At 40.8% G+C, this 22,076-nt stretch overlaps 1 protein-coding gene and 1 long non-coding RNA gene across 2 annotated transcripts in view; one reads left to right on the forward strand and one right to left on the reverse strand.

The window, feature by feature from the left end:
* The window catches only part of LOC117953702, a 22,533-nt gene continuing 457 nt past the window's right edge, over window positions 1-22,076 (forward strand). The window contains exons 1-2 of the long non-coding RNA XR_004658663.1: window positions 1-362; window positions 11,771-11,776. This is a non-coding gene — a long non-coding RNA (uncharacterized LOC117953702). The remainder of the gene's footprint in view (window positions 363-11,770; window positions 11,777-22,076) is intronic.
* Window positions 2,763-22,076, reverse strand: part of nectin4b (nectin cell adhesion molecule 4b) — a 27,262-nt gene continuing 7,948 nt past the window's right edge. Inside the window, exons 3-11 of the mRNA XM_034886952.1 lie at window positions 21,706-21,873; window positions 14,576-14,854; window positions 10,057-10,174; window positions 7,896-8,047; window positions 7,163-7,328; window positions 5,932-6,007; window positions 5,629-5,667; window positions 5,128-5,328; window positions 2,763-3,186 (exon numbers count right to left, since the gene is read on the reverse strand). Of these exons, the coding sequence (XP_034742843.1) occupies window positions 2,893-3,186; window positions 5,128-5,328; window positions 5,629-5,667; window positions 5,932-6,007; window positions 7,163-7,328; window positions 7,896-8,047; window positions 10,057-10,174; window positions 14,576-14,854; window positions 21,706-21,873 (1,493 nt within the window). The 3' untranslated portion in view covers window positions 2,763-2,892. The remainder of the gene's footprint in view (window positions 3,187-5,127; window positions 5,329-5,628; window positions 5,668-5,931; window positions 6,008-7,162; window positions 7,329-7,895; window positions 8,048-10,056; window positions 10,175-14,575; window positions 14,855-21,705; window positions 21,874-22,076) is intronic.

The raw sequence follows: 22,076 nt of genomic DNA on the forward strand, positions 1-22,076 counted from the left end.
ACGTGTGTTACAAAGTGACGCACATTTGTCACGGAAGTGAAGGCTGGGCTAGAATAGAGCTGTTTGGAGCAGTTTGTGAACAGTGTTTTCTGTTAGAGTCCCTTTGGACTTTCTCACTTTGTAAACCTATAACGTGCACAAAAAGGTACTTAACACAATAAAGGAACGGGAAGAAGCCAAAAAGCATAATATGAGCACATTAAAGTGTACTCAGTTCTGCTGCTTTCAGTATTCTGCTGAAACCCAACAACTTGCTTGTTAAATTTAACACTAACAAAGGGAAATTACTTCTAATATTTTATTAAACAAGATTTAAACGTTGAATTGAGTATAAAAGGCACCAGTAAAAAAAAGATTTTAAAGTGACATTTTTGACTGATATTTGGTTTCGACTAACTAAATGTCTGAGAGTCTTTCGCAATGTGTGTATTGCGCCAGTTGATATTGCAATCACAATTTAAAAAAAGACACTTTGCACAGCCCTACTACAATCACTGTAGCCCCTCTGAAATTTAGCATTATATTGTCCCATACATTGCACATTATCAGGCTCACAGTAAAAATCAAGCAAGTAGATGAGAATGGACTCACTAACAATGGCATTTTGTAACAGTTATTACATAATGAGGTCCTGAAGTGTTGTCTTTGTAATACTGCTGCAATGGAAAGTTGGGTCGTTATTGTAAATTGTGAGACTTTGGCAATATCTTTCCTTTTGTAAAGGAAAGTCATAAGTATCTAAGGCTAACAAAGGTAAGGAAGTGCTGACTTATCTTAGCATTTTAAGAATCCAACCATGCATTGTTTTATTATAGCTGTCATTTACATGTTTACAGGTCAGATAAGTCAGATGGAAAAAGACTCCTAATCAGAAAAGAACCCATGGTGCTGCATAGCATTCTGGGAAATTTAGGTCCTCTTGTGGGTAGTCTTGGGTAGTCCAATTCCCCCACCAAGTTTCCGCTCTGAGTACAGGAGCAGTACAGGAGTAATTTTCTTTTTACTACAGTGGGGCGGCTTGATTGGAAACTTATGACATGTTTTTAAATCTCCAGTTAACTTTTAGCACTGACTTAAGGTAGGGCCCTATGGAATCTGTCTTCTTTTTTAAATTCTAAATTTTGCCCCATGATTCTGTTATCCCAGAAACTATTGGGCTCTTCTTTAATGCTGCCATCAGTCTGTGACTGGCCCCAGCCGGGCCCTCGTCAAAGATGGATATATTTGCCACCGGGCTAAATAACCTTTCTAGCGGAAACATTGGCTTCTATTTAATGCTTTATCAACATTTGTATCTACTGTTTGGTAGTTGTGTTTGTTTGGAACTGATTGTGTTGACTGGGGAGCTGCCAAGAGATTAATAAAGAGTCTGAACTAACCGGACATGAGGCTGGTATTGATCTTTTTCATCTACGTAACGAAACAAGAAAACATATTTCCCAAAAGCTTTAAGCGTTTAATAGAAGTTCCCAAGATTACTAAAGTCATTACCCTGTCACACAGAGTGAGACCAGCCACCCTGGGAAATCCACCCTTTTACTACTTGTATCCACAATCCTGATTATTTCAGTCATTTCCAAACTAATAAGGATGTAAACGCTAGCCTTTTATCCTCCTGGATGAGGTGAAACAAGTTAAATTGTCCCAGGTTGTAACAAAGAACAATGACTCATGCTGTACTTTTGTTAATAAACATTTTAACATTTTACATGTCAGCTTTTCAGTTTCACAGAAAAACACAAAGAATATAAAACAATTCCCACAACGACGTATACACAACTGACTGTTCTTAGATACAGAACACTGCCTTACAGGTCATCTTCATCTGCACGTTCCTTCCAGTCTGTTCATTGCTGGGCACTGGTCTGGTTTAAACCTGTTCATGGAAACCAGTTTGTATCCATGAACATCCACCAATTTACTTTGTCTGTTTCAGAACCTCAACCTTTTTGTAGTTGCAGGTGGCTGTTAACAGGGACGTCGGACTGGGGGGAGGGACTGAGTACCGGGGGCCTCATGTGAATAGGGCCCAAAAAGATGCTAAAATGTATAGCGTGGATGCGGGGAGGGGACCATAGAAAATGCCTTTCTACAGGGGCCAGAATTTTGTGCCTCGCCCCTGGCTTTTAACGACATGATTATAAAACATCAGTATCTCCTTATAACTCTCACTTATCTATATATATATATATATATATATACACATGCACAAAATCACACACACTAACCTCTTCTCCACAGGTGCATTCAAGCCAAAAATATTAAAGCTTTGAAAATAGTTTATTCTTGACTGGGCCAGGCATTTAGAACTTAGTAATGGTGTTCTTGTCCAAATGTTCCTCCTTGAATGTTTTTGATGTTAAAAAATAAGGATTTTTCATTTACATGCCATCGTGCAAAGGCCAAACTCGCTTTTAATCATAAAGGATGAAGTCGGGCTGGAGAACATCACCATCTCGCTCCTCGAGTTTTCTTGTCTGTCGAAAAAGGCATAAAATGCCGCAAAACATGATCAAAAAACGTCCCAATCAACGGGTGACCTGGTGGCCAAGAACCACAATGTCTCTGGTCCGAGTCTGGATAAGGATCTTTGCTGCGTAACATTCACCGGCACTCTCCTTTCCTGTCTGAAGGCATAAAATGCATAAAAAAAGGCATAAAATGCCCCAAAAGTATTAATAAACTTCCCAGTTATTACAGGGTTAGGGTAAGGGATTAAGATCAAGCCTGAGGCAAAAAAAAATAAAAGGTTTGGATCGTTCTTGAGGCTAATTACCCACTGAAGTCAATGTGTACTAAACTATCATCCCATTGAAAAGAATGAGGTAATTTTGACTGCAGGTGTGCAGGCAGACTTTCTCTCCTGTCATCTTTTGGATGAGAATCTGCGTTCTAGATGATCTGTCCTCTGGGGTGCAGCAGAATGGCGTTGGAGTGTGGCCTGGGCCGGAGGACGCCCTTACTGTAGTAGAAGTGATGTGTGAGAGCCTCTGACAGCTGGTAGGAGCTGCTTTCATTGTCATCATCGTGTCCCTCGGCTACCGCCTGGGTGGGAGGCGGAGGCCAGTCCTCTCCCCGCGGGGAGTCGCCCTCTTCGACGTGGCCCAGGTCTGGCTCTCTGGGCCCCACGCCGCTTTCATCCTGCTGGGCCTTCAGGGGAACCAAGGAAGAGGGCAGACCTGAGTCCTGGTATAAACGGCATACAAACACATTACTATTTCTCTGATAAGGAAAAAAAACGGCTTATATTAGCACTATAACCAAAAGTCCTTATTCTGTCACTGACAATACAATTTAAAATGGGTTGAAAATACCTGCTCCAAAAACCTAAAAAAGGTGGTGTGTTCAAGTCTGAAATGCTTTGGTTTGGAGACTTTCCCAACTTTGCAACAAAATAAAATAAAAATGTGTCCTGGGTAAAAACTGAAGAGGACAGGTATAAATGTAAATGACAACATGGAGCATGTGTCACACCCTACAACACATACCACCCTAATTAAAGTTACTATATGTAACTTTTTTAATTTTTCTATAGCTCTATCATTGTTACAGCAAATGACACTAACAGTGAAAAGAATGCTATTTCCATATAGTTTTTAGTAAGGCATCTGCCCAGGTCGGATTTTTCCCGCACAGTCAGATTGATTTGGGGCTCGTAGACAGCTCTATGGTAACACATTCTGACGGAGTCAGAGGTTTCTTTTTAACACCGGGAAAGCCTGTGTTAGTGTACACCAAAGGAGCCAGGTAAAAGGAAGCAGGAGATGTCGATATAGGCCTAATTGTATTTAAATGTTATTTTACGTTATCTGCTGTAGTTATGGCTGATACTGGGGCAGGAGCATTACTGAAAAGAAATAAATTTAACAAAGAATAACTCAAATCTAAGAGGGAAAAGTAAAGTGAAAGACACAAGTCACACAGATTGGAGACAATTACATCATTAAAAGATTCAAAACCGACCCTGAATTGGCCCTTGGATATGTTGTATGTCTCTTTCATTCATAAAACAACTTTACAATAAACGATGTGGTTGTACGCCAGTAGCCAACATTAAATTACGTCCCCTCTCCATTTAGCGCAAAGGTTTTCCCATTTTCTTTTCCTTTGTCCCCCGTAACATTACTTGTGTAGCGTCCGTTTGTTTTAATGAAATGGGCTATATAAATCTAAGCTATTATTACATTGGTTGCTACAATAAACTCTTAACGCTTTGGCTCGTAACACAGTGACAGTGATACCCTTTAGCTTACCAAACAGCCAAAGTATTTTTAGTTACTGTATGCCTAATTGCAAACAATGCATACAGTGGGCAATAAAGCACTGTAAAGAGAAGACCTTTTCAACAGCAGGTGTGGAAAAAACACTAACGCTTTTGTCCAAAACGGCCGATGGAATCAACACAAACTGAAAGTTAGGCTACACATAGCCACTTTAAGGTGGTGAGAGTTACACAAAAGGTATTGTTGGTCTTCTATAGCAGAAGCATAAAGTGCCATCATTTCACTACAGGTTGGTCAATAATCCACCACCAGAAATAAATCCGTAAAAACTTGCTTTTATGAATGTGAGTGTTTAAGGTCGCCAGCCATGTCGGCTTCAGGTTGTCATGATCAATGGAGTTGGTCCGCAACTATTTGTCCATAAATAACAGAAAATGTGAGGGGGTGGCAAGCTCAGTTCTGTAGGGAGGTGAGTTGGGAACCGGAGGGTTGCTGGTTCAAGTCCACATACGGACCAATGTATGGTGGTGGACTGGTAGCTGGGGCGCCTTTCCATGGGCAGCCCCCCCACTAAGACGTCTCTATACTTAGTGCATGTATAGGACCTGGGCATGTGTGTGTAATTCAGGCCTGTGTGTAATAACAACAGAGTGGAAATGGTAATGTGGGACTAATATAGGATACTGTTAACATAGCTGCCAACGCAAATATTTGTTTTCAACAAACAATTGACAGTGGCCTACAGAATAAAGAGGACGTCTGTAGTCTTGTGTCATCTGTCTTTTTGTTTGCAGTTCTTTGCTCCGTCTACATGACTCCAGCAGTAGGCAAAACACTATACCGTATGCCACATTACAAACTAAACTGACTGCATTGCAGCCTAATCTCTCAGATGCTGACCTACCAGTGACATGTTACTGTTCTTCAGGTAGGACTCCACCCTTCTCCTTTGTTCCTCCTTCTCTCCATCCATCTCTGCTCCTCTCAGGCTGTCTCTGCCGTTGTGCCAGAGAACTGGACGTCCCAGTTCGTCCACCTCCACCCCTCCTGCAGACCCCCACTTCCCGCCCAGAGTGGACTGGCTGCCTTTGTACATGGTTCGTTCCTGTAGGTGGCGACCCACACAAACACAATACGGTTTTCTGCCTAAGGCTATATTTACATTGTTACGTTTTGGTTTAAAAAATGAATATCTTTTGCTGTGTTTCCACCTCGCATTCACACTGCTCTGGCGTTTCCGAGCCCCTAAGACATTTGAAAACAGCGGTTGTGTTGTGTTACAGTCTCAAACAGAGACCTTTGGCAACACTGACACTGACACCAATGTTTTAATTATGCAATTCTAGCCTTCATGTTACTTTGTTGTCCCCAAATCATTTCATCACATTTTTAAAAAGGTACTCACCAGAGATAATTGGCTGCTTTTCATTCTGCTGTCTTCAGCCTGGAAAACAAATAGAGAAAGTAAAAGAAAGTTAGTGAACATGACCGCAAAATATATATAAAACGAATCTCCCAGAATAATAAATTTCTATGAACACTGCATGTTATCTGCAGCAGCCTGTTTTCATCAGTGCGCGCGTGCATTGTAAGAATGTGTATATCTGCGTGTGTGGCATTTAATAAATCAAAAATAAAGTAATATGTAAGATTACTAAAATAATGAGTGAGTGTGTGTGCATGTGTGTGTGTGTGTGTGTGTGTGTACCTGCACTCTGGGGTCTGTGCTGACAGAGTTCAGTCTTCTAAAGGAGGCTTGTCGGGAGAAGCTTTGAATTTCCTCCCTATGGTATTTGAAAGACAGCACATTTGGATATATAATCATCCTAATCATGGGTTTTAATTTCTTTAGTTCTCTGAGGTACAATTGAGGATCAGCCCATATTTTTAATACAGCTGAGAGATTATAGAAAATTATAGAAAAACACAATATACAGACAGGACACTGACCAGAGAAGAAACAAGGACGTGCCAGTCACTAAAACAATTATACAAAATCAAGGACATAAATCAATTAAATAATAAAAGAATCCAGATAAAATCAAGGCCATTTAAACAACTAAAATTAATTACTTCCAGTAACAGGTCTATTCAACACCATTGCTCTAAACTACCCATATGTCGAACAGAAATTTTGATTTAACAGACTGTTGAAGCTGTTTAAACTGGAGGCTGGACGCTGATTTCTCCAGCTCTGAGTAAGTAAGAGCAGGCTGTTGGATGGCGTGTAATAAGGGCCGCGTTCCACTCTAACAGTGCAGCAATGGAAGGAGGGAGCATTCTGTTATTAGCCTTATAAATGAATGCTTCTCACGCCTCTCTGCTAGTGATGATAGGCCCTCTGTAATGTCAGACAACAGGTCATAGTTTGCAGTGTTTACCCTCGTTTTGTGGAAGACTTAGGTGTGCATATTTGGTCTAGGAATCCTTCCTCAAGTCAATGTTTAATTGGAAAAAAAAGCAATTTCCACACAAATTTTGTGTCTCTTTGTGGGATTTTGCGTCTCTTTATAGCCGTGTTCTGTCTCTTTTTGGTAATTTTTGTTTTCCTTTGAGTCTCTGTTGCCAACATTAGGCGGTTTGTGTCCCATTCGGTTGCTTCTTTTTCATTTTGGACTGTTATTATCACCATATCTGTGTCTAAAACATTTCAAAATCTAGAGGCAGATAATAAATAACTAAGACTCAAAAAGCTTTGAACAGAAGTTGCTAAAGAAGTCCAACTTCAGTCATTAGATCTAAGAAAAGTCTTCTAGTTACATTCATTCGGTTAAGATGCTGACCAAAACGGTTCTGCGGCTGCACCTAAACCTTACAGTGGCAGGGAAACTCCTGCTGTGTAAACGGTAGAAAAACAACACAAGCCTTTACAGTCCAGCTGTGATCACGGTTGGGGGAATAAATAAAGTTTTTTTTAAAGAAAATGTAGGGAAGGGTACGTTTTCTCGCTGAGCTCCATCTGAAGCTTTTTGTTTCTATGTCGATGGTAGCGGTTGACCAGCAGAACCACCAGGACCAGGATCAGGACCAAAGCGCCGGCTGAAGCCCCAATAATGATGAGCAACATGTTGTCCATGGGGAACTTGCCCTTGAGTTGTGATGTCTCTGGAAGAAAGATGAGGATAGGAAGACATTTGATAAATGTCTCTCAAACAATAACATTCACACAGCCACAGTTATTTCTTTCGTGCAGCAATTTGGATCCTGATCGAGTTAAAAAGCATCTGCTCATGCCATCTTACTATCACAAGGGGGCAGCACTTCTGCACAGTGACTCCAAATCAAAAGGAGAATTTGCTCAGCGTTTAATTTAACTGTCTCATGATTTTGAAGTATTCTTCCTCTCATTTCCTCTTTCTACATCACCAACAAAGCACACAGTCAGTGGTGGCATGAAGGTTTGAGAAGCAAGCCTGTGACCGGGTTGTTGTTGATTCAGTACCCAAACTGATGGGATAAATCTGGGTGGGGAACTGAAAGAGCAGTATCACCACCATTAAGGTCCCCTTAAACAAGGCCCTTATCCTAAAAACAAAGGCTCCAGTGGAGCTGCTCAGTGGCCAGCAGATCAGACCGTGGTTGTACTGGGCAGCTTCCAGGTATGAATGTGGAACTGGGTGAATGTGACGTTACCTGTGATGTTAACCACTAACAGAGCTAAAGTGCACTCACTTGTTAATGTCAACATAAACTCTGCTTTTGCCGCTCCCACGGCGTTTTTGACCACACACTCATAGAGCCCGCTGTCATTCATGCGGAGGCCCCGCCCAAAAACAAGTCTTTCTCCAACCCCGGACACCCCATCTGGCAAAGCTCCTCCCTTCCTGTGGATAATAAGAGGGAAATGTCACCATTAAATAGTATATTAAGTGATGTTAATCCAACAAACTTTCAGTAAAATTCAGTGAATATCTCCTCACGATCACCTAGCTCTCTGTTTTCTGTGTGCGCTGAAAAAAAAAGTGTTATTACACAGCCCTGGCCATGGAAATGGAAAACAAACCGAAAGGAGTGCACAAGCCACAAAACACTACTACAGCCAATCGGCAACAGGCGTCGACAGCTAATGGTGGGAGGCATTATGTGACTGGGGGGGCAGCATGTGAATGTGCTGACCGTCAAGTAGTTATCCGTCCATAAATCTGGGGGGGGAGCTTATGAAAGGGAGGGGGGTAGGGTTAGGGTTCATATATCAACAATCTTTGCGCAGCATGGCTTACTGCACCTTTGACTGGCAATCAGGTGTGAACAGATGTGAACCCATCGCTAAAACATACAGAAACCTGGGACTTACTGTTCCGAACAATAGCTGCCACTCAATTTTGGTGACTAAAGGTAACAAAGTGCAAACTTGCATTCCAGTGTAGAATATTTCTGTCAGTTAAGAATCAGAGGAGGAAATGCACAAATATCTAAGGTTATCTGAGCTACATCAGCAGCATGAAATGCAGCAACTGGCTTGCATCAAGGAAGTGTTTAAGTCACACACATCACCGGATCAGGTTCACAGCAGAGTGGAACCACCAATTGGCTTGTACCTGAACCAAAACCTGCTTCTGGGTTTGCAACTGGCGCCCGTTGCCCATAGGCCGAATAAGTACTAGGTTTGACTAAAGACATCAGAGGCCACATAATGGAGAGGCAGTTTCTGATCAGGTCCGCCGAGAGGTCTCATGTTGCCCGTGGTTTCACTGTGCTGCTGCAGCTATTTAACTGCTTCACCCCCCAAACTGGAGCCAGCTCACATTTCTTTTCTCAAAACCCCACCTAGCTTCTCTAACAAGGCCTTTATGGTAGAGTCACAGGTGGAGATTGCATCTAACACACAGTAGATGGTTGAAAATGATACAGATGAAGGGAGTTGTCGACCTTTATAATAATTATTTTATTTGTAAAGCACTTTTCATTGTTTAAATCAATCCCAAAGGGCTGCAGAGCGGACATAAAAACAAAAATAGGAGCAAAAAAAACACAAAAATTACAATTAGGCTCACTTGCTTAGTTGATTGAATGTTTGTGAGTCTGGTATCACATGCAATGAGATGCAGGTGTATTCTTTTAGCTTTGGGCAGAGTCAGGTTAGCTGTTTGCCCCTTGTTTCCAGTCTTTATGCTAAGCTAAATTTGTTCCATGAGAGGTGGTATTGATCTTCTCATCTAACTCTCCACAATGAAGGAAATAAAGGAATTTCCCAAAAATAACAAGCCTCTGTGCGTTTGAACAATACTTGTCAACACAGCATGAGTTTGTACCGAATGAACGTGCCCGATGGTCTGATGGGGTTGAAAAGCTTTAATCCACAATAATCTTTATATCTCAAGATTGCCTCATGGCTGAAATATTTTTCAATAAGCACACAACATTTTACCATTGTGTGTTCAGTTGAGCTGTAATGGCTGGCAGTGCCTCTAATTTAAGTAGAGACCCTGTGTTTTACCAGGCATTGGAGTGATATTTAAAGCATGGCACTATGATTAAGTGCTTAGCATGTGTCTCCTGCTCTTCCTTGTGTCGCGTACTCCCTCCCTTGTGTGAAAATATCTCCCTCGCTCCTTTACTAACTTCCAATTGCGCAACACGACACCACAGCTTTTATTCCGTGCTGAATTGAGCCTGGAGAGTGAGACGCCCACCTTTAGATTCAAGCACACGTCTTTGTTGTTCACAGGTGTGTAGTCTGTGTGTGTGTGTTTGCGCTTGTGTGTGTTAGCAGTAGCTTATTTGTGTGTTTGGAGACACATCACAGTGCCATGTAGAGAGCAATTAAGCAGCACAAAACAGCATTACAGTGAGATTAATTAACATTTCATTCATTACTAAGGAAGGACTTTACCACGTCCAGGTGAAGTTCTGAGGTTTGGGGTTTCCTCCACTGCCGCACACCAGCTCAGCTTTCTCCAAACCCACAAACCAGTCCACTGTCCCAGAGGAGATGGTGGCATCTGGGGGGTCTGACACACGAACACAGACATAAGCATGCAGTGCCGCTAAATATTCACCCATACAGTATGTTGCACAACAGAGCAAAAATAAAACCTTGTGAAAAATCCTGACACTGTATGTTAGGATTTCACGCAGCCGGGAAGGCACTAAAAACACACTAAATAAGGTTGTCTTTATTCATCCAAAGATTAAGTTTCCTCAGAATCAACACTGTTACAGTAATTCAGGGACAGACAGACAGACAACAAAAGATAAAATGTGCCAATCAAAAAAATAAAGATATAAAAAGTTGCAAGATTTTTGGTCCAATACATCAGCACTATTATATGTTCTCACACTGATAAAGTTAGCAAAGACTTGGCTATGAAGTCCCAAGTCAAGTCAAAGTACTTCGCTTTGTGCTTTGAGTCGTTATTCACCCAAACCTAATATCATGCCACCGGTAATATTCAATTTACAAGAAGTAATGTGTGTGTTCTGGTAAAGTATGTCAATTATATGTCCTTTCTGAGTTGAATGCTTTTGCATGTTGCTGACGCCAGCAGTCTTTCCTTCTGAATGTGACAATCTGAGGTATTATGTGATGTCTGTCTGCTGGTCTGCCAGACGCAACTTCAATTCCTGCTCGGGCATTGTGATTCATTCAAGTACTACCTGTTATAACAATAATTAAAAGGTTGATTTTGGCACAATTGTTTTTATAAAGTAATTTTTAATCTTCAGGCTTGGGAATAATATTAGGTAATTCCAAGTCAAAAGGTTAAAGTCCGAATGGAGTCACAAGTTATGTGGTCTATATTGACGGCTTGAAATTCCACCAGATGGCCATCTTTTTAGGCCCGTCACCTTCCACTTTCTTTGTGTTGGCGTTCTCCAGTGGAATTCTGAGGACTATGGTTCACTTACTTTTCAGATCTCTGCAGGGTAAATCCAGACGGCTAGCTAGACTATCTGTCCAATCTGAGTTTTCTGTTGCACGAATAAAACAACCTTTGAATGTACACGTTCCACCAAAACAAGTTCCTTCCTGAGGCTATTTCCCCGCGGCACTGTCATTGTGTCTGGGGATAGCGCCGCCTAAAACAATTGTGATTGGTTTAAATATATGCCAATAAACTAAAGAACGTTTTTCTCCTGGAATGCTGTGTGGACTAGTCAGATAATCCTCCACAGTGTTGATGAGGAAGGTCTGGCAATGGGAGACTGCAAGTGACATTAAGATCAAGTAGCAAGTCTGTTTGCAATGTTGGATTTTTGACATGTCAAGTCTAAAATCATCACATTCATGACTCGACCCTGACTCGAGTCCACCCCTCTGGGCGCCCTTGAACTGTCAAATCACAGGACAAAGAGCAACTGTTGCACTTAGAAAGAAATTAAGTTTAGTTTCCTTCTCTCCAACTGCACCAGCAGTATTAGTGCAGGACCAAAGCATTACTCATACACTTTCCCAGCAACCTGCCAATATTGTCTAATGTTTAGTCTACTGCCACCCATTTATTTCCCCAACAGGAAGGTTAAGCTATACAAATATCTCTTGCAGGACAGCTAGAAGTGGCAAGAATGTCATTGGTTAAATTAGCCATTAGAGGGAGGAGCTAAAGAACAGTGTCCGAAGGTTGGAGAAGGTTGAGCTGAACATTCAGTATTGGTAATCTTTGGAAAACTACTTTCCTTTAATAGTTTAATTAAAATTTTTGCAAGTTTAATTCTCAAATTATTTGTTTTTGTCTTTGGATGGAGAATAGCTACCCTTCCTGGGATCCATAGAAAAAAACAATTTCATGTGATGATATACTGTATATTAACTGCAAAAACTAAACCTGTGCAGAATCAGTTTGTAGTGTGATTTGGAACGTAGCAAGGATGACTAAGTTATTAGGTGAGAACCATAAAATGCATAATATTTATGGACAGAGCATGTGTGACGCACCCATTGGTTTGTGGAGATCGGCTATTTGTCCTCGAGTTTGTCGTTACGGGCTCAGCCATCCTGGTTGTGGATGGGACGATTTTAGACGAGAGGGAGGAGTGAAGGAGGAGCCACGGTACGCTACATACTTTCAATAAAAAAGAAAATCAAATCCTAGCCACGCCCTAAAACATCCCCTGCTTTATCGCCCATTTTAAAATCAACAAGAACATAATACAAAAAAATGAACATTCTGTGTTGCAGAGGATTTAAAACTAGTGATTGAGACCATAAACTCATTATGAAAATGTTTCTTGAGGTAATAAATCAAGTAAGAAGTGGGTCACTTTATCATAGACTTCCCTGCTGGTATTCAGATAGAAGGCATCAGCATTTTTCTAGTCTTAACTACTCAAAGCGCTTTTCCATAGTACAGGAACCATTCACCATTCACACACCTTCATACACTGAGGCCGAGGCTGCCGTACAAGGTGCCACCTGCTCAACAGATACACACTCACACTCCGATGGCGCAGTATCGGGGCCATCTCGGGGTTCAGTGTCTTGCCCAAGGACACTTCAACATGGGACTGCAGGGCCAGGGATTGAACCACCAACTTTCCAATTGGCAAGCAACCGCTCTACCACAGAGGAACAGACTTCCATACTGACACACCCAGGTTAAATACAACTTAAGTATCATTATTGTTGTTGTTTTCGTTCCTCCTATAAGAGTCAAAAGCAGACTAGGCCAAGTTATTACATACTGCAGAACTTCTCAGAAGATTTTGAGAGGGTTTGCACTGAAAAGCAAAGAGAATTTGGATACTTAAAAAAGGTCAGTATGCGAACTAATAAGCACTTCATTTATACCCGCGCGGTTTCTCCCAGGAAATAAAAGAGCTAGACACAACGGCAAAATGAACTGTGGATGGTGGCAAGACAGCTCAAGGAAGCAGCTTCACTTTCTCTTTTGTCAAGTTTCATTAACATGGACATTTTATCAAAGATCACAGTTTGATTGGTGCTTATCTACTCATACTGATTTCCAGTATACTATACTACAAAACAGTGTGACATTAGAACAGTGCCAAAAAGAGATTGCTTTCTGCAGGAGTGTCCTTTTTCCACTTACCAAGAAGGGATTGCAGCTTCCTTACTTGTCACTTAAAATGTTGTTTCTGCCTCAAAATGACTTGATTTCATCCATGAGGTTTATATCTGACAAATTAAAGCCCACCCAGTACTATATTACCAGCTGAAATACCTTTTTAAAGAAGCAATACAACCCCTAACACACACTTTTGCACTTGCCAGAAAGTGATTGCTTCTCCTACCTTGTCACAGAAAGGCGGCTTCAGCCTGAAAATTAGGATTTCATTCTTAAGGGTCATATCTGACGGTATAGCCCGCAAAGTACTTTCACCTTTTTAAAAGGAGCAAAACATTCAGTAACACAGTTTTCCAAGTATGTTGTGTATGTATACACTGTCAACACCCTCCTACGGACGTCATTGCGTTTTAGTGGATGATCACTTTTTGGCACGACACCGGCGGTCATAAACCTGCACGCACTGTGTTACAATGTTTTTCATGTGTTGTCTCTGTAGTTGTTGTGGTTAGTGTGTTGGATTTTGGAGGTGAGTGAGAGCGCTGTCATCTGTGAGACATTGAAAGTTTCCTCTGCACTGTTTTGAGTGCTTTAAATTACCTTTTACTGCAAGACCCTTCCACTTGTCTCCGACTTGTAGTGGAACATTACAGGGAGCATGTGTATAAAGAACTGTGAAAAAATTGATTGCCAAATCCAAAGTTATACAACGCACCGGGGCATTAGTTCATTCACATCCAAAACAAGTTCACCCGTTTGCACCTTAGTGGCTTATTTAGACAGGCCTATTTAAGTTTTGTTGAACGTCACTACAGATATAATGTGTTTGTGTATGGGTTTGTTTGTGTGGTCTATTTGGCCTTCTGCAAGACTCTCCCCAAATATGAGCTACTGTAAGAGAGCAGCAGAGATAACTGTGTAAGCATGGCCTCAAAATGCATGCGATACGCTAATCAGAGTTTTACAGTGGTGTTGTATCAGAAAACATTATTCATGTAATAAATATATAATAAATAGTAGTTTACTGTATTTTAGCAGAATACTGAAAGCAGCAGACAGGCAGAACCGAGTATACTTCAATATCTGTTCATCCCAAGTAATTTAGTTATCGCAATATTTAACAACGTTATCTCATGTTTTCCTAATATCGTGCAGCCCTAGTTCCTCCCTCTGATTTTGAATTTTTTCCCTCTGGTTTAATTCAACTCAATAAGATTTAGATTTAGACAAATGCTGCCATGTAGACATTTTATTTTAGGGCACCTTTCAGGACACCCAACGTCTCCTTACAGTGCATTAAACACAGTAACCATACCATCAAATTAGAATTGAAGCTGCATCCAGTTTTCTGCCTTAAAACCCAGCATGGCTATCAGCTGTACTCACACTGCACCAGCAGGCGGTGAGAGATCCTACGCGGCTGCTCCAGGCCGGGATGCCACACCAGACAGTCCAGCTTCTTCCCATTCATGCTGCGCAGGGGGTGCAGGGAGAAATAGCTGGACACGGCCCCGCCCTCTTTGCTGCGGTTTTGGGAGCGACCTGGCAGTTCGGTGTCCCAGGAGAGCCGAGGAGGAGGGCGGCCCACGGCTCGACAGGAAGCGACCACCCCGAACGGCTGGCCCTCTACCAGTAGCATCGGCTCCAGGGAGGAGATAGGTAGAACTAAGAGAAGAAGACAGAGTAAGTTTAAAGCCATTACAGGCTCAAAAATGTTACTTCACATGGATGTTTGATGTTTGACATTGATACTTAGGCTGTATTTACATTGTTTTACGTTTACACCTTGGATTCAGACAGACATTTGAAAACACTTTGAACCGCTCTGGTTTGGAATCTGCGGGCTTGTGTTGCAGTCTCAACGGCCACAAAAGGAGACCTTTGGCAACACTGACGCCATCGTTTCCCCACCTGATCAGTCATGATATCTTGTTCTTTAGGACTACGCTACCAACATTACCATGGCAACTAACAGCAATGGGCAGAGCATGCCTCCTGTTTGCCCCGGCACGCGCATGCCCGGGATACAAGAATGTTGATAAGACATGCTGTTTGGCCGTGTTACTTTTAACAGAGATTAGTTCTTCTCCTGGAGCTAAAACCATTTGTGTGCACAGAGATTCCTTTTTGCTCAAAACTCTTCTTCTGTCTGTTGTCGCATTCATCTGCTGGAGGTGGAATGTTTCTCTGCGTTCTGCTTAAATCTGACATGGGTGTTTGATGGTTTTTGTGACATCACAACAAGTTTAGAAGTCAATCGTGGTCGAATATGAAACCTCCAGTCCAGCCCCACTGTGAACAGACTTTACAGTGAAGTAGGAGAGGAGGGTCAAAGAGTATAGATATAATTTTAAGAATTTTTTTAACAAGGTAATTAACCTTTTGGCAAAAAAAATTACACCAGACACAAATTATCATTCCAAGCAGACTACTATAGGCTATAAAATGTATCCAACTGTGCCCATTGTGTGTGCATTAGACGGACAACCTGTATGTGTCTGTAACTGTGACATGAGACAGGTCAGTAACATAAAAGGAGTCTTTTTGCATGTTCATGACTCTTTGTCAATGTCAAGTTGCCATAACACAAACATCTCAAACAATGCTAACTTTGCATTAAAAGTGTCATAATGTGCCTAATGACACTTAAGGACAACAGCTATTAACCTTTAAAAAGACTCCTTCATGTTCAGGACAGGTGTCATGCAATAATTACAGTGGGGCTCGAAAGTTTGGGCACCATAGGTTAAAGAAATTGGATTTTATTTCCATCATTTACAGTTTCAAAATAACAGAAAACAAAAAATGGCGTCTGCAAAAGTTTGGGCTCCCTGAAGAGTTAATACCTTGTACTGCCCCCTTTGGCAAGTATCACAGCTTGGAAACGCTTTTTGTTTGAGGTGTCTTCGCCCATTCTTCCTTCCAAAAGTCTTCCAGTTCTTTGAGATTTCTGGGCTGTCTGTCATGCACTGCTCTTTCCAGGTCTATCCATAAATTTTCAATTATGTCAAGGTCAAGAGATTGTGAAGGCCATGGAAAAACCATCAGTTTACGCCTCTTGATGTAAGCCACCATGGATTTTGAGTTGTGTTTAGGATCATTATCCATTTGTAGAAGCCATCCTGTCTTTAACTTCAGCTTTTTCACAGATGGCATCAAGTAACCAAAATTTGCTGAAATTTTATTGAATCCATTTTTCCTTCTACTCGTGAAATGTTCCCTGTGCCACTCGCTGCAATACAACCCCAAAGCATGATTGATCCCGCCCATGCTTAACAGTTTGACAGAGGTCCTTTTCATTAAATTCGGTGCCCTTTCTTCGCCAAACGTACCTTTGGTCATTACGGCCAAAAGGTTCTATTTTAACCTCATCAGTCCACAGAACTTGTTCCCACAATGCATCAGGCTTGTCTATATGTTCATTTGCAAACTTCAAAAGCTGATTTTTTTGGGGTGAGGACGTAGAAGAGGTTTTCCTCTGATGACTCTTCCATGAAGACCATATTTGTACGAGTATCTCTTTATAGAGGAATGGTGTAGCACAACTCCAGTGTCTGCCAGGTCTTTCTGGATGGAACGTTTGGACTTGCTTTTCTTACAATCCTGCAAGCTCTTACTTTAACTTCCACTGCTCCTGATGACGGCCATTTCTTAATTACATTCCAAACAGAGGATATTGGCATCTGAAAACGCTTAGCTATCTTCTTATAGCCCTCTACTGCTTTGTGAGCGTCAACTATTTTCAGTTTCAGTTTACTAGACAACTGCTAGGAAGAAGCCATGCGGCTGATTGTTGGGGCAAGGTCAGATGAGTCTGGGCATTTAAAACCTTAAGATTTACATCACCTGGTCTTTCCAGACGATGATTGAGAACAATCCATGATGCTGTCAGGTCTCAGCTTTCCAAAGGGACAGTGCATGCTAGAAACTCTGCAGGGTGCCCAAACTTTTGTAGATGCCATTTTTTTCTTTTCTGTTATTTTGAAAGTGTAAATGATGAAAATACTATTTGGGACATATTGTACAAATTCCTACTCTTTCATTTGATGCCTTTTGGAAATTGTTCCATCTTTTGTTGGTTTCTTTATGCACATTAACAACAATTTTTTACCTAGGGTGCCCAAACATTTGAGCCCAACTGTTTGTCAGTGTCATGTCAGTCTTATGCCAGGGTTTTTCCTGCATAGAGGAATTTTTGGCGCCGAAACCCGATAGAAGTTTTCAGCAGCACAAAAATAATAAGAAATGAGAATAAAAATAGCAATCCAAATCCTCTCTGACTGTGTTTAAGAGCGATTCACCAAACAACTGTTAAACAAGCAGAACATAAACTTGAATATGAGAGCTAATCTCAGTTTAATCTCCAGAGTCAGGCTGTACCGGACTCTCCCAGTGATCTTTTTACCAGTTTTACTAATTGTGGTTTAATTTACTCAAGCACATTATCTTATAATATCAAATTGTCAGAAATTACAGGAAAATGTTTAGATTTCTGTCAAATAAGGTAACACCGATTGTCATTGCCTTTTCTGTGATCACTGATCATGGGTTGCCCCACCCCCCAAAAAAAGCTAGGAACAACCCTGTTTCCACACCCTATTAAATAATGTGTTACTAATTTTAATATATAATAATAAAGATGAAGGCAATGACAACAAAAAGGTCACCCGTGTTCAACCATTACAGATGACTAATATGGAACTAATTTGCTTACTAACGTTTTCTTCTTTTCTCTACAAACTGAAGGTATTACTTTAATAGCTTGCAACATTAAATGTTTTCTAGGTTGTGTATAACTGTACTGTGTATATGTACACACATATATGTACATAACATATGTATGTTGTGTTATGGTTTTAGATTCTGTATCTTCTTGCACCACTGTATTGTGTTGTTTTACAGATCGTACCAGATGAGTTAAGACACTTGTGTAATGCACGTTCCCTACAACCACTACATTAAGATTGATTAATATTTCCTAAAGCTGCTCAAAGCTAACGTACCTAAAATGACTTAAAGTGGCTGTAATATGATCAATTAAAAACAGGACGTCACTGTCATTGCAAAGTATGCCAAGGACAAGTTTGAGCAACCAGCTCTTCAAGATATTCAGATAAGAATATCGTTATATTAAAAAAAGAAGCTTAAATACATCTTGGAACACAGAAAAGACCTTAATCAAGAAAACAATCTACCACGGGATCTGACTGAGGAATCCAGGGCTGCGATGCAGAGCAACAGTGAAACATTGTTGTCACCCCCACCCAGAGGCTCGTTGGCTGCCCTCTCCCTTCCCTGGAGGATATTTACAGTTCCCGCTACTTAAAAAACGCCCATAGCATTCTTAAAAGGTCCATCTTACCACAGACAGACAATCTCTGTGGGAACAGCTTAGCTGCCCTCGGGCAGAGGTTTCAGGACGATTAGATCCTAGAGCCTTTAGTGTTGCAGCCCCATCCCTCTGGAACACCCTCCCTGCAGATATCCCAAATGCTACATACCTGGCCATTTAAAGAACAGCCTACAACCTCTTTGCTTAGCCACTGTTATTCTGCAAAATGTCCTTTGTTTTAATGTAAGGTGCTATATGAATAAAAGTTATTATTTTTAATATTAAGAACAAACAGACTCAGCAACAGTTTTTATCCAAAAGCCATTCTGCACTTAGAGCAACACCAAAACACTTCTCCTCTTTGGTCCCCCTACATGTTGGAAGTGGAAGTGTCCATTACCGCTGTCTCATTCGAACTACAGATCCGCTCCCCAATCTGGCAAACTAGCCTAGTGTGGTTATAGAAGGCAGAGAGCCGCAAAGCAAGTAAAGAAGTGCTCTTCACCCTGTTAGGGGTTGATGAAACACTTAAACAATTTTGGAAACATTATTTTAAGGTACAAAACAATCTTTGGTGTTGCGTTAAACCTACTTGAGTTTGGAGTTTGACGCATAGGTCGTGCAGTGAATCTGTTGTTTGTGTGGTATGCCTTTATTTTGATTTAGATTTTTTAACCAAAAAACTCTTTTATAGACTTTTATAGTGACTTTAGAGGCTCTTTTAGATTTATTTATTTACCTACTTTGCACTTTTACTGATGTTTTGCACTTAAAGGACTGCATTTAATTCCATTGCACATGTATAATGGCAATATAGAATATTCTATTCTTCTATTCCAAACATGAAAATTAACCATGAGGCTGATCCTCCAGCCAACTTTCGGATGCAGGAAATGAGGAACTAAAACCATCAATCGAGTCCATCACAGTTCCGCAAGACGACAACAACCATGTGGGCAAATGTCACCTGTTGTGTTATTTTTTCACACAAGTACATATCTGTTTTGTTACTCTCTGTTACCAACTGGTTTAACACGATTGTTATCCACACCCCGGTCATAACAACCTCTGCTGTTGTAAACACCTGCTAAGTCTTTTCCTTTGGTGTTTGGATTATTAACGCAGAAGACCAAACAGGTAGTTAGCAATAGCAGAAATAGCCATTATGGATTAACAGACAGGACACCACCTGTCAAAAGTCAAACTCTAAAACACATGACATCATAGTCCTGCCCAGTCTTTGATTGACAGGGGAGATCTGGGAAGATATTTGTCCTGCAGGGAAAATACCATAACCACACCAAAACAAATAACCCAAATAGAAAACTTGTAATCTTTTAATAAGAGAAGACCGTGACCCATTGCCATATAAACCACCTAAATACATTCAGATGCACACAAATCCTATAAATCAATGAATTAGATCCAAAACATAATGGAATCAAAGCAGAAGGCAGGTTAGACTTCAATTTCAAAAATCTGCACATGGACAAATGTCCATATTTTATGGTTGAATGTTAATGGTTTAAGGAGTCGAGGTAATTCAGTGCTGGAGGTTTGTTAGTTACTAGTGTGTGTACTTCTGAAGGATAGTCTGATCTGTGGCGTGTTGGGACAGGTTTATGACCGAGCTGTCACTATTGATGCGTGGCAGCAAACTTCCAAAGTCATTTAGAACCAACAGCAGCGCTGCAGGTTGGACTTGAAGGAGGATCCATTACCAAACAGCATCCCATCCCCCACAGCTGCTAGTATGGTACCACCGATAAAAGGAGGAGATCTAAAACCTGCAAGCTATGCACATTTCATTTTTTGAATCAAAATTGTGTTTTTGCGTAAATTGAAAATAATTTGAAAGAGTTTTGCAGAACTCAAAGTTGTTTCCAATGAAAACCTACTTTTGGCACTTTTGGTGTGGAATGAAACGGTTATTTGACACTAGTAGTTTAGTAATCCCCTTTATCTTTTTCACGAGTAAGATAAGGTGTGGTTTTAAGACTGAAGACACATTTTTGGACATCTTCTACAGAGTGAAGACCCACTGGAAATTTTAGATCTTACAAGTAGTGCTTGGTGGGAGAACAAAGTTGTCTGTTCCACATTTTTTATGTACGTTTGCACTGTATTTACTTAATATTGCCATTCTGTTTCTCCATTGTGGGATTTTACTGTTTTTATTTGTATCAGCTCTGTATATACTACTTCTCTTGCAGAGTTTTTCTATGAATCAAAGATTCTAAGGATAGAAGTTGTGAAGCCTTTTGTGGCCTATTTGTGTTTAACTTATCACAAACTAAGTCAACCACTGGGGTTTGAACCGGTTTGTCTTTTATTTAAAACACCCTCTGCACATTGCTTGGGCTGAGCTACAATCTAATTACCAACGTGTCTTACGCACAGATGAAAATCAGCTATTTTTGCTACAAGCAGGTTATGGGTATTTTTACTTTTTGGTTGTATTTCAAACTTACATGAAAAGTATTTTCCACTAATTTCCACGTATTACTAAGCCAAATAATAAACCTAATTTTAACCTACTGAAGCTTTTGCGAATGCTGTCAGTGTTTGTGGCCACGTTGGCAGACATGCTGAATTCCTTGTTTTTGTAATGTAGTGTGGTGTATAGCGCTCCATACAGTATAGAATTGATGATGTGACAGCTACTGTACCGAAAAGAGGTTGTAGCCAGCACCAAAGGAAAACTAACAGTGCCAAAATGACAAGAATTGAGACAAAACATCGCAATTCAAATCCTTAATAGCAGTTTACCAAACAAGCAAGAACAAGCAGAAAAGAAACTTGAATAAGAGCACTAATCTCAGTTTTACTGCACAGAGTCAGGCTGTGCCGGCGTCTCCCAATGATTTTATCAGTAGTATTTAAATATTCATATTATTTTTAAGCTGTTAATTGGGGTTTCATTTACTCAAGCCTAATAGGCAGTTTTGTTTATCAAATTGTTAAAAATCACAAGAACATGCTTGCTGTCTTGCGTAGTCACTCCAACCCCCCCCCCCCCCAAAAAAAAAGCTTATTCTAATTGAGGAAAGATAAATGTGATATTTGCAATAAATGAATTTTCTGTGAACTTTTGTCTTTGGCAACACTACGTTGTCTTTGTTCATGGCGATAAAGCAAATTGAATTAAATAGAGAGAAAGAGAGAGGATGAGAATGACTCTTACTCCAAACGGTCAGTGTGATGTGCCTCTCAAAGTTCCCGTTTGGGAAGGTGGAGATGCGGCAGGCGTAGTTGCCCTCGTCCGACTCCTCTGTGCTGAGGATGAGCAGAGCCGAATTCACCGTGGGGCTCCCGCTCTCGAATCTCACCCGGCCGGAGTAACGCCCAAACTCTGGAATACAGTACATAACAGAGACTTCAGCTTTAGCCCAGATAACATATCCATCACCCTTTAAACATCACTCAGACAGACACAATAACACACTTTAATAATATGAGAACAATACAATCTCAATATGAAATACTCAGTCAAAGCATTAACTTCCAAAGATATGTTTATTATTATTAGACATCGGATAAACCAGCGCTTATCCA

The sequence above is a fragment of the Etheostoma cragini genome, chromosome 12, assembly GCF_013103735.1.
Source record: "Etheostoma cragini isolate CJK2018 chromosome 12, CSU_Ecrag_1.0, whole genome shotgun sequence".
Taxonomy (NCBI): Eukaryota; Metazoa; Chordata; class Actinopteri; order Perciformes; family Percidae; genus Etheostoma; species Etheostoma cragini.